General features: G+C 40.0%; 3 protein-coding genes across 6 annotated transcripts in view; all 3 read right to left on the reverse strand.

Annotated features, from left to right (window-relative positions):
• LOC105354900 (protocadherin alpha-C2) overlaps nucleotides 1-11,970 on the reverse strand; it is a 53,014-nt gene that overhangs the window by 20,962 nt on the left and 20,082 nt on the right. The window lies entirely within an intron of this gene.
• On the reverse strand, nucleotides 1,011-4,610 carry LOC144994728 (protocadherin alpha-C2-like). Its single transcript, XM_078953570.1, has one exon. The coding sequence runs from the start codon at nucleotides 4,475-4,477 to the stop codon at nucleotides 2,063-2,065; it is 2,415 nt and encodes an 804-aa protein (XP_078809696.1). The 5' UTR covers nucleotides 4,478-4,610; the 3' UTR covers nucleotides 1,011-2,062.
• Nucleotides 6,227-11,644, reverse strand: LOC144994727 (protocadherin alpha-C2-like). Its single transcript, XM_078953566.1, has 2 exons — nucleotides 9,110-11,644; nucleotides 6,227-6,451 (listed from the first exon to the last, which is right to left on the reverse strand). Exons 1-2 carry the CDS (start codon nucleotides 11,504-11,506, stop codon nucleotides 6,377-6,379), a joined length of 2,472 nt encoding a protein of 823 aa, XP_078809692.1. The 5' UTR covers nucleotides 11,507-11,644; the 3' UTR covers nucleotides 6,227-6,376.

The following is an 11,970-nucleotide window of genomic DNA, read 5'->3' on the forward strand; positions in this document are numbered from 1 at the left end:
TTACCTAAAGTAGAGAAACCCTAAAAAATGCTGTTAAACTGAAAGTACCTTTATATTCGCCTACATAAAACATTTGATTGGCATGTTTTGTTTACAGTTATTCCCCCTGTGTTTGTTTGCAGTTTTAGGAGTAACATATTACAAAAGTATTATAGAAATAAATGTTGTTTTTGCTGTAATGAAAAAGTATAAAGCAATACTAATGAACTGTGAATATTAATGTGTTTATATTTATTTTTTCTGTTTTCAAAGTACGCATGGCTTATATTATCGTATTATTAACAAAATTGACTTAATTGACTGTATATTCTGTCATTAAACAAGACTGCTCCTCATCTAAATGCAAAGCTTTGCAGTACGGTACATATTTCCTTTTACAATTGATGTTCTTCTGCAGGTATTACAAAAAAAAGTATAAAGTCATAAATGTATTACCATTCTGAGGCAGAAGTACCGTAAAGTAAATATTTTTGAATTATATTATAAGTTATGTAATGCTGCATCTGTTAGAAGTTACTTGCAAAACACTTTTTAGTTGTCAAGGAAGTGGCATGACCCTTAATTTTCAATTCAGACCCACGGAGCTGTCCACACATGAGACATTATACTATTGTCTTTTCAAATTCTCTTAGTTTTATTTAATTTTTTTTAGAATTTTAATGAAATATTTAATTACTGAGTGAGTGAATATTGTTTGGGAATTCTCTTTGGAAACATATTCAAGTTTTAATTAAATTAATTTAAAGAAGTATTGTGCCTCCTTGAGCAGAGAACATACTGACCCACACTTTCTTTCAGGGGAAAGATATTAAAAATCACACAGTTCTCTCCGGTCACAACACTGAAAAGCAAAGGGAGAATTGATTATGATTAAACTTAAACTGCTTCAAAGATGCACCAACTGGTTTGTAAATAAATAAATAAATGAAAGTTTCCCACAGTATGGATGGACTTTGCAGCTATAATATAAATTTAAAAAATGCTGGAAAGCTTACAAACTGGCGCAATTCTTTTTATTTATCATTTGTACTATTTGTGCTACATTAAATATTTTCTGTTATCTAGGATCTGTTGATGTTCTACAAAACAAAACTGTGAGGCCGCTTCCATAGTCAATCTGTATTTCGGATCTAATCAACTGATGTATCATTTGCTCTTAACAAGGTTGGGTTTATTTCTGAAAACTTTTTCTGTTTCTTTCTGAATCTATCCCGTCATGTCCTCTTTGTCCAATGTTTTTTAAAAGGAAATTAACCCTTTTTAATGTTGTAATGCACCTTTATCATTTTCGATCTATATTTTATATTATTAAAGGAATTAATTTTCATTTCTGAAACCCATCCACTAAAGTATGTTCTCTGTATTCTGCATGGCACTGCTTTCAAATAGTTTATTGTATTAATTTAATTAAGGTTAAAAGAAGGAAAACAAATAATGAACCACTTTTTAAAACTTGTTTGAAGTACTTGGCAAAAAACTAAATGGAAATGTAGAAGAAGTCTAATCTGCTGAAACAGAAACATGAGTTTTGTTAAAGCCAGGTGCATGTGGGATTTAGGCAAACTTCAAAAAACATTATTTGGGACTTTAAAAGTTTAAGATTCAACATAAAAAACAGACTATAAGTTTTATTTAAACTAGATTTACAGATTATTTTTTACCTAAAATTGGAATGATTTAAATTAATTGGATTATTTTGAAAATACTTTGTCACAGAAGATAATATTTGTATTTGACCTTTAACAATTTTAACTTTAAACAGTAACAAGATGGAACTTATCCTTGTATTTTTTATTTAAATCAAACATATTGTTTCTAATTGGAATTTGCAGTGTTTTAAGTGCATATAAGGTTAGGGCATTATTTTAGGGAAATTGACAAAAACTGCTTTATTTTTTGTGCTTTGGTGATCCGATTTTAGTTAGCTTTATTGCCACCACTATATGAAAAAACTAATAACAAATAACAAAACAATGATTTTTCTGTAAAAACATGTAAATAAATCTTAGGTAACAGTTTTTTAAGTCTTAATACCTTTAATACTTCAGTTATGTTTTCTTGCTCATACCTGCAGAGTGGAAGCAGCTGAGTCACTAGTGTCTGTGAGTCCTGTCCCTCTTGGAATGCTGGACACGATGTATCTGGAGCCCTTTGGCACAGGCTGTCTAACCACCAGCTTCCCTTTCCTGGTCTCTGCCAGAAACAGACTGTACCAGTAGGCATCGTTGGACACCAGAGTGGAGTCTGCGATGGTGGAGTTCCTCTCACTGATCACACTGTTCCTGCTGGGAGGAGCCGCTTTGCTGGGCTTGGCTTTCTGACACTTCAGCACGATGGTGACCAAGATGGTGATGAGCAGGAGAAAAGACACCGAGCCCAGACCAATCACCAGATACAGGTTGAGGTCTGAAAAGATGTCATATTCCAGAGGCACCTCAGTCATGTCAGAGTAGGCCTTAACAGCAGTCTCCTCTGTGGACAGCTTGATGGTGACTGTAGCAGAGAGAGCCGGCTCCCCGTTGTCCTTGGCAACAATAACCAGTCTCTGGTGGCGCGGGTCTCTGTAACTGAACATCCTCATGGTCCGGATCTCTCCGTTGTATTGGTCCAGACTGAACAAGGTGGCATCAGTCACCTGGAGGAACTGGTATGTAATCCGAGAGTTGTGCACAGAGTCCGTGTCCAAAGCGATCACCTTGGCAACCAGGGAGCCTTTATCTGTGGATCTGGGAATCTTCTCCTCCACCACAGAGCCGTGTGCACGCCACGGAGACACAATGACAGGAGTGTTGTCGTTCTGGTCCACAATGATGATGTGGACGCTCACATTACTGCTGAGAGGAGGAGAGCCAGAGTCTCTGGCCTCGATGTGGAAAAGAAACTCCTTCTCAATCTCATAGTCAAAGGTTTTCAGTGCGTGAAGTTTCCCATCCTCTGGATTGATGGAGAACAGCATGGACATGGAGGTGTTGGCGATCTCCTTCTCTATGATGACGTAAACCAGATACTGGTTTTCATGGAGGTCAGGGTCAAACGCACTCAGAGACTCCAACAGGGCCCCAGGGGCATTATTCTCCATCACACGGATGGTATAAAAAGACTTGGGGAACTGTGGGACATTGTCATTTACATCCAGCAGCTCTAAAGTCATGGTTTCATTGTCAGACAAAGGAGGAGAACCTCTGTCTGTCACAGTGAAGGTGATGTCATATTCTGGGACCTTCTCACGGTCTAAAGCCTCTGAAACCACTAATTCATAATAGTTATCAGAGGACTTTCTCAGTTTGAAAGGCATATTATCAGGAATGTGAAGATCAACTATTCCATTTTCCCCTGAGTCTTTGTCACTCACACTCACTACAGCGATCACTGTGTCTGTAGCCACATTTTCTTTCACTGGACTCTGAAAGGATTTGATAGAAATTTCTGGATGATTATCATTCATATCAGTTACCTGTATTTTAACTTTACACTGTCCAGATAAGGAGCTCAGTCCTTTATCACTGGCTATAACTTCCATTTCATAAAGCTGCAAATCTTCATAGTTAATCATCTCTTTCACTCGTATTTCTCCATTCTCTGGATTCAACTGAAACACATTTTGTGTTCTCTCTGATGTGTACAAACTATAAGAATAAACAACATCAGCGTTGGATCCCTCATCTAAATCAGTGGCATTCAGTTTGATCACCAAACTTCCAATCGGGGAGTTTTCCATCACATCCACAACGTACGTGTCTTTGTCAAAAGAAGGGGCGTTGTCGTTCACATCGAGCACGCGCACAATGATGCTGGCGGTGCCTGTGCGCGTGGGAACCCCTCCGTCCACAGCAGTGAGGGTTAAAGTGTGAACAGCCCGCTGCTCTCTGTCTAAAGGTTTTTTCAGGATCAAGTCAGCGAACTTGGATCCGTCTCTTCCTGTCTGAATCTCAATAGAGAAGTGCTCGCTGGCGCTCAGGTGATAATCTTTCACGGAGTTGGTTCCAACATCTGGGTCTGCGGCATTGTTCAGCGAAAACCTCTCTCCAACGGGGCTGGACTCGGAAATGTCCAACTGCATCGTTCCTCGACGGAAATGAGGAGCATTGTCATTGATATCAGTTATTTCCACCTCGATGTTAAACATGCGGATTGGATTTTCAATTGTAGCCTCCAATTTAATGAAGCACGATGTGGTTGTCTTTAAGGGACAAAGAAACTCCCGATCCATGCCTTCTAAGATGAACAGCTCTCCGGTTTCTTTGTTGATGTCGAGATATTTTTTGTTTCCCACCACGTCCACGCGCATTTTCCTTTTATTAAGACTCCTCACATCTATTCCTAAATCGGTGGCTAAATTCGCAACGACAGATCCTTCATCCATTTCCTCCGGAACAGAGTAATGAGTGACAGTAAGAACCGACTCCATAACGACTGAAAGACACACCAACAAAGACACATACCCCTTCCACGAGAACACACGAAGATTTGGAGCCATGACCAAAAATAAAATCTATTTCGATCTTCAATCCTTAAAACTTCGATCACCACTCCTGCGAGTATGAAGGGCGACGAGTGTTATTCAGAAACAAATCCGCGCAGGAGCTTGAGTCAGAAATGTCCGCCTGCACAGCATCAGCATGCAGTGAACTATCGTGAGAAAACAGATTGTATGAAGGAGCGAGTTTTTGTAGACAACAGCGACATGAACAGCCCCCTTCAGCTACGGCACAAAATATAAATAAAATGTTCATTTAAAACTAGATAAAAGTGTTTTATTCTAGTTTTTATTTTTATTTAGAAAGTATAAGTTGAAACAAGCTTTCTTGTTTGTGATTGGAGCATTATATTTTCTTTGGGTTATATTAAAAAAACTGATAAAGTACATTTTCTTTTATTTATAAACGTTATTACGTCTGCAAGTGCGCGCCTAGTGTGCACATGCGCACTTGTTTGTGCGTGTTTGTACAGGCCACTATTTGTTCAGCACTTCATGTTTTTGTATGTTTTTTCTTTAACTTTCCTTAATTGTAACGCTATTAAAAGTCATGACATTAATGTTACATTTTTTACAAAAATAAATTAATCGTGACTGGAATAAAGATATTTTTTGTCATACAAGTAACGTCAGATGTGTCTATGTTTAAATTATTTAAAACACTGCATTTGTGAAATAAGCACAAGATGGATTATTTTTGAATGTCTAAAATAATATGGTAAATCTGTGATGGAATCATTTAGAAAATAAGAACTGCAACAATTTTCAAGTCAAAAGTTAAAAAGTAATAGATTATGAAACCTGGCTTTAAATGATGACTGGATGTTTGAAAAAATGTAATGGTTTTTGTTTGAATGGAACATAAAGCATCACTAAAAGTAACCACTGTTCATTTTAAGAGTTTACATTATTTAAAACTGTAAAGGATTATGCAGCAAAAATGTGTTTTGCCTCTAACAGCTGAATTGCGTTACTGTACAGCACACCCTCATTATGATATAGATTAGGCAGGTAAATTGAACAAAGATTGATCTTATGGTTTGGAATTTTGTCATACCTGGAGAGTGGAAGAAGCTGAGTCACTAGTGTCTGTGAGTCCTGTCCCTCTTGGAATGCTGGACACGATGTATCTGGAGCCCTTTGGCACAGGCTGTCTAACCACCAGCTTCCCTTTCCTGGTCTCTGCCAGAAACAGACTGTACCAGTAGGCATCGTTGGACACCAGAGTGGAGTCTGCGATGGTGGAGTTCCTCTCACTGATCACACTGTTCCTGCTGGGAGGAGCCGCTTTGCTGGGCTTGGCTTTCTGACACTTCAGCACGATGGTGACCAAGATGGTGATGAGCAGGAGAAAAGACACCGAGCCCAGACCAATCACCAGATACAGGTTGAGGTCTGAAAAGATGTCATATTCCAGAGGCACCTCAGTCATGTCAGAGTAGGCCTTAACAGCAGTCTCCTCTGTTGACAGCTTGATGGTGACTGTAGCAGAGAGAGCCGGCTCCCCGTTGTCCTTGGCAACAACAACCAGTCTCTGGTGGCGCGGGTCTCTGTAACTGAACATCCTCATGGTCCGGATCTCTCCGTTGTATTGGTCCAGACTGAACAAGGTGGCATCAGTCACCTGGAGGAACTGGTATGTAATCCGAGAGTTGTGCACAGAGTCCGTGTCCAAAGCAATCACCTTGGCAACCAGGGAGCCTTTATCTGTGGATCTGGGAATCTTCTCCTCCACCACAGAGCCGTGTGCACGCCACGGAGACACAATGACAGGAGGGTTGTCGTTCTGGTCCACAATGATGATGTGGACGCTCACATTACTGCTGAGAGGAGGAGAGCCAGAGTCTCTGGCCTCGATGTGGAAAAGAAACTCCTTCTCAATCTCATAGTCAAAGGTTTTCAGTGCGTGAAGTTTCCCATCCTCTGGATTGATGGAGAACAGCATGGACATGGAGGTGTTGGCAATCTCTTTCTCTATGATGACATAAACCAGATACTGGTTTTCATGGAGGTCAGGGTCAAACGCACTCAGAGACTCCAACAGGGCTCCAGGGGCATTATTTTCCATCACACGGATGGTATAAAAGGACTTGGGGAACTGTGGGACATTGTCATTCACATCCAGCAGCTCTAAAGTCATGGTTTCATTGTCAGACAAAGGTGGAGAACCTCTGTCTGTCACAGTGAAGGTGATGTCATATTCTGGGACCTTCTCACGGTCTAAAGCCTCTGAAACCACTAATTCATAATAGTTATCAGTGGACTTTTTCAGTTTGAAAGGCATATTATCAGGAATGTGAAGATCAACTATTCCATTTTCCCCTGAGTCTTTGTCACTCACACTCACTACAGCGATCACTGTGTCTAACTTGATGTCTTCACTCACTGGACTCTGAAAGGATTTGATGGATAATTCAGGATGATTATCATTCATGTCTTCCACTAGAATCTTTATGGTACACTGACCTGATAAACTGTTGGCTCCTTTGTCTGTTGCTATCACTTCCATGTCATAAATGTTGAATTCTTCATAGTTCAACATTCCCCTCACAGTAATTTCACCACTGGTTGGATTTAAATGAAATGTTTCCTGAGTTTTCTCTGATGTATATAAACTGTATGAATAAGTTATATCTGAATTGGATCCTTCATCAGAATCTGTGGCATTAAGATGAAGAACCAGACTTCCAATAGGAGAGTTTTCCATGATTTTAACATTATACAGGGATTTATCAAATGTAGGTTTATTATCATTTGTATCTAAAACATGAACAATAACACTGGCGGTGCCTGAACGAGCTGGTTTTCCTCCGTCTACAGCAGTGAGTGTTAAATTATGGACGGCCTGCTGCTCCCGATCCAGCGTTTTTTTCAAAATTAAATCTGCAAACTTTGTCCCGTCTCTGCCGGTCTGAACCTCAATGTTAAAATATTCATTTTCACTTAAATGATACGTTTTCACTGAATTTGATCCGACATCAGGATCAACTGCGTTACTGAGCGAGAATCTCTCTCCTTTTGGCGTCGATTCTGAAATATCTAAGTGAATAGCGTCTCTACGAAATTGTGGGGCGTTGTCATTTGTGTCCAATATTTCAATTTCAATGTTGAAAATCCTCAATGGGTTTTCTAGCGTTACCTCTAATCGCAGGTAACAAGATGCCGATGATTTTGATGGGCAAATATATTCTCTGTCTATTTTCTCCATAATATACAGCTCCCCAGTCTCTTTGTTCACATCCAGATATTTCTTGTTCGCAACGATATCAAGCCGCATCTTCCTCTCGTTCAGCGTTTTCACTTCCAGCCTCAGATCAGTCGCGAGGTTAGCAACGACTGAACCTTCCTTCATTTCTTCAGGTATAGAATAATGAGTCACGGAGGTCAAAACGAGCTGAATGACTAACAAGACGACAAAAACACCGGGAACAACGTACCGTCTGAAAGCCTCCATTGTTGTAGAAAAACCCAGGGTTACGCGGATGTGGAAAAAAAAAACTCAACAAACAATCTACATGGACGAGCTTACGTGTTTACTGCAAATGTGTTTCCAAGTTTTGTTTGTCAAGTATAATCCAGAAAAAGATCGAGGAGAACGTGGCCGTGTCTCTGATCGGGGTTCCAGCACCGCGGAGCTGTCCTTTTCCGCTACGTCTGAACATCAGAGATTCACCGTCACTGCCTTGGAGTGCAAAGCAGCGCCACCTCGGTGCTTAATCTACGGTCACAACATACGTCTCTGCTTTTTTTGATGCTCAAATCATAGTTTGACAACGCGTCCTTTTACGGTTTAGACCCTACCTAATTTGTTAATAAAAAATCTTATAATCCGCTGTGATTTTAAAGAAAGTCATAAGATAATTTACTATATACTGAAAGTTTTAATTCATATTGTATTCCATGCATTACTTTTAAATGACGGTATTTTTTCAAACCCAATCATTAATTAATATTTTATTTTTATGTTATTTCTTTATGCATAGTTTGTTCTGTAAATTATTTGTTTTGTGTGCTTTTAATCTCAACATGTAATTATGACAGTGTTGCCTGAATTTCTTTAAAATGTTGTTTTATTACGCGGTTTTGTTTTCTTTTTTTCCCAGTTAATCATCATTTTTATTATAGAGTTTACAGAAACAAGATTAACGCTAATTCAAGACTAACAATAAATAAAACTTGCTAAAACGACATGTTATAATTATTGATTTTGTGTACAATAAAATATGCTGTTAGGTGAAATACGAAGAACTGTTTCATTTCTCGGTAAATTTACTGAAGGGGAGGTGGGTATTAGTTAACAAATAAACAACTTAGTTTTATTTGATGAACAGTTTTGATTAATCATGGAAAACACGACCTCTAAAAAAGAGAATAGTGACAAAAGGACAAAATTAGAGTGGAAGGAAAGACAGTATTGTATTTGAAAACATTGTATTGTAATAAACTGTAAAGATAAATGTTGTTTCCAATAATATTTTGAAGTTGATGATTCATGAACCTGCAGTAACTGATGCAATCTATGCATAGCTTGTATTTAAAAATACTAATTTAAAAATGAAAACCATACATATTCCATGTTTAAAGAAACAAGAAATCTATTATTTCAGTTAACACTTGATTTAGTGTAAATACCTGCAGGGTGGAGGCAGCTGAGTCACTAGTGTCTGTGAGTCCTGTCCCTCTTGGAATGCTGGACACGATGTATCTGGAGCCCTTTGGCACAGGCTGTCTAACCACCAGCTTCCCTTTCCTGGTCTCTGCCAGAAACAGACTGTACCAGTAGGCATCGTTGGACACCAGAGTGGAGTCTGCGATGGTGGAGTTCCTCTCACTGATCACACTGTTCCTGCTGGGAGGAGCCGCTTTGCTGGGCTTGGCTTTCTGACACTTCAGCACGATGGTGACCAAGATGGTGATGAGCAGGAGAAAAGACACTGAGCCCAGACCAATCACCAGATATAGGTTGAGGTCTGAAAAGATGTCATATTCCAGAGGCACCTCAGTCATGTCAGAGTAGGCCTTTACAGCAGTCTCCTCTGTGGACAGCTTGATGGTGACTGTAGCAGAAAGAGCTGGCTCCCCGTTGTCCTTGGCAACAACAACCAGTCTCTGGTGGCGCGGGTCTCTGTAACTGAACATCCTCATGGTCCGGATCTCTCCGTTGTATTGGTCCAGACTGAACAAGGTGGCATCAGTCACCTGGAGGAACTGGTATGTAATCCGAGAGTTGTGCACAGAGTCCGTGTCCAAAGCGATCACCTTGGCAACCAGGGAGCCTTTATCTGTGGATCTGGGAATCTTCTCCTCCACCACAGAGCCGTGTGCACGCCACGGAGACACAATGACAGGAGCGTTGTCGTTCTGGTCCACAATGATGATGTGGACGCTCACATTACTGCTGAGAGGAGGAGAGCCAGAGTCTCTGGCCTCGATGTGGAAAAGAAACTCCTTCTCAATCTCATAGTCAAAGGTTTTCAGTGCGTGAAGTTTCCCATCCTCTGGATTGATGGAGAACAGCATGGACATGGAGGTGTTGGAGATCTCCTTCTCTATGATGACGTAAACCAGATACTGGTTTTCATGGAGGTCAGGGTCAAACGCACTCAGGGACTCCAACAGGGCCCCAGGGGCATTATTCTCCATCACACGGATGGTATAAAAGGACTTGGGGAACTGTGGGACATTGTCATTCACATCCAGCAGCTCTAAAGTCATGGTTTCATTGTCAGACAAAGGTGGAGAACCTCTGTCAGTCACAGTGAAGGTGATGTCATATTCTGGGACCTTCTCACGGTCCAAAGCCTCTGAAACCACTAATTCATAATAGTTATCAGAGGACTTTCTCAGTTTGAAAGGCATATCATCAGGAATGTGAAGATCAACTATTCCATTTTCCCCTGAGTCTTTGTCACTCACACTCACTACAGCGATCACTGTGTCTAACTTGATGTCTTCACTCACTGGACTCTGAAAGGATTTGATGGATAATTCAGGATGATTATCATTCATGTCTTCCACTAGAATCTTTATGGTACACTGTCCTGATAAACTGTTGGCTCCTTTGTCTGTTGCTATCACTTCCATGTCATAAATGTTGAAATCTTCATAGTTCAACATTCCCATCACAGTAATTTCACCACTGGTTGGATTTAAATGAAATGTTTCCTGAGTTTTCTCTGATGTATATAAACTGTATGAATAAGTTATATCTGAATTGGATCCTTCATCGAAATCTGTGGCATTAAGATGAAGAACCAGACTTCCAATCGGGGAGTTTTCCATGATTTTAACATTATACAGGGATTTATCAAATGTAGGTTTATTATCATTTGTATCTAAAACACGAACAATAACACTGGCGGTGCCTGAACGAGCTGGTTTTCCTCCGTCTACAGCAGTGAGTGTTAAATTATGGACAGCCTGCTGCTCCCGATCCAACTGTTTTAACAAAATCAGTTCCGAAATTTTTGATCCATCTCTCGCTGTTTGAACCTCAATGTTAAAATATTCACTTTCACTTAAATAATATGTTTTCACTGAATTGGATCCAACATCAGGATCAACTGCGTGACTTAACGAGAATCTCTCTGCTTTGGGCGTCGATTCTGATATATCTAAATACATGACGTCTCTGCGAAATTGCGGGGCGTTGTCGTTTGTGTCCAAAATCTCCACATCTAAATTAAATATCCTCTCAGGGTTTTCTAAAATTATCTCCAATCTGAGAAAACAGGACGCTGATGATTTTGTATTACAGACTAATTCTCTGTCTATTTTCTCCATAATATACAGCTCCCCAGTCTCTTTGTTCACATCCAGATATTTCTTGTTCGCAACGATATCAAGCCGTATCTTCCTCTCGTTCAGCGTTTTCACGTCCAGCCTCAGATCAGTCGCGAGGTTAGCAACGACTGAACCTTCCTTCATTTCTTCAGGTATAGAATAATGAGTCACGGAGGTCAAAACGAGCTGAATGACTAACAAGACGACAAAAACACCGGGAACGACGTACCGTCTGAAAGCCTCCATTGTTGCAGAAAAACCCAGCGATCACGCCGATGTAAAAATAAAAAAAGTGCTTTTTTGTCTTCCACAGACAAGATTATTTTCATGCAGCAGCCCTTTCTCCAAGACCTATTTTTCGTGAGTGTAATCCAGAAAAAGTTGGTATAAAACGTGTCCGGGTCTCTGATGGGAGCTTCAGCACCGAGGAGCTGTTCTTTTTCCGCTACGTCTGAACATCAGAGATTCGCCGTCACTGCCTTGGAGCTGGCAGTTTACTGACCAAGCAGCGCCACCTCGAAGTGTGACTCTGACTTTAATAATGTTTTCGAATATTTGTTTTTGCCCAAACTTAAATTTTTTGAGATAAAATGTTTGTCTTTTTTAATCAATTTTTTTGGTTGCATATGCAGTTTTCACTACTAACTTGAGTTAAAATAAGCATTTCCTATCTTAACGATTGCATTAGCTGAATTTTCCCATCTTTTATG

The sequence above is a fragment of the Oryzias latipes genome, chromosome 10 (assembly GCF_053564925.1).
Source record: "Oryzias latipes strain Hd-rR chromosome 10, Olatipes_Hd-rR_3.1".
In the NCBI taxonomy this organism is placed as follows: Eukaryota; Metazoa; Chordata; class Actinopteri; order Beloniformes; family Adrianichthyidae; genus Oryzias; species Oryzias latipes.

What these genes read in the sequence shown, in the direction of transcription:
- LOC144994728 (XM_078953570.1), bottom strand. Translation starts at nt 4,477, where the DNA reads ATGGCTCCAAATCTTCGTGTGTTCTCGTGGAAGGGGTATGTGTCTTTG.
- LOC144994727 (XM_078953566.1), bottom strand. Translation starts at nt 11,506, where the DNA reads ATGGAGGCTTTCAGACGGTACGTCGTTCCCGGTGTTTTTGTCGTCTTG. An exon ending in CAGCTGCCTCCACCCTGCAG is followed by an intron (nt 6,452 to 9,109) that starts GTATTTACACTA and finishes ATGTCATCATAG; the next exon opens with AGAAAGAGATTGCCAACACC.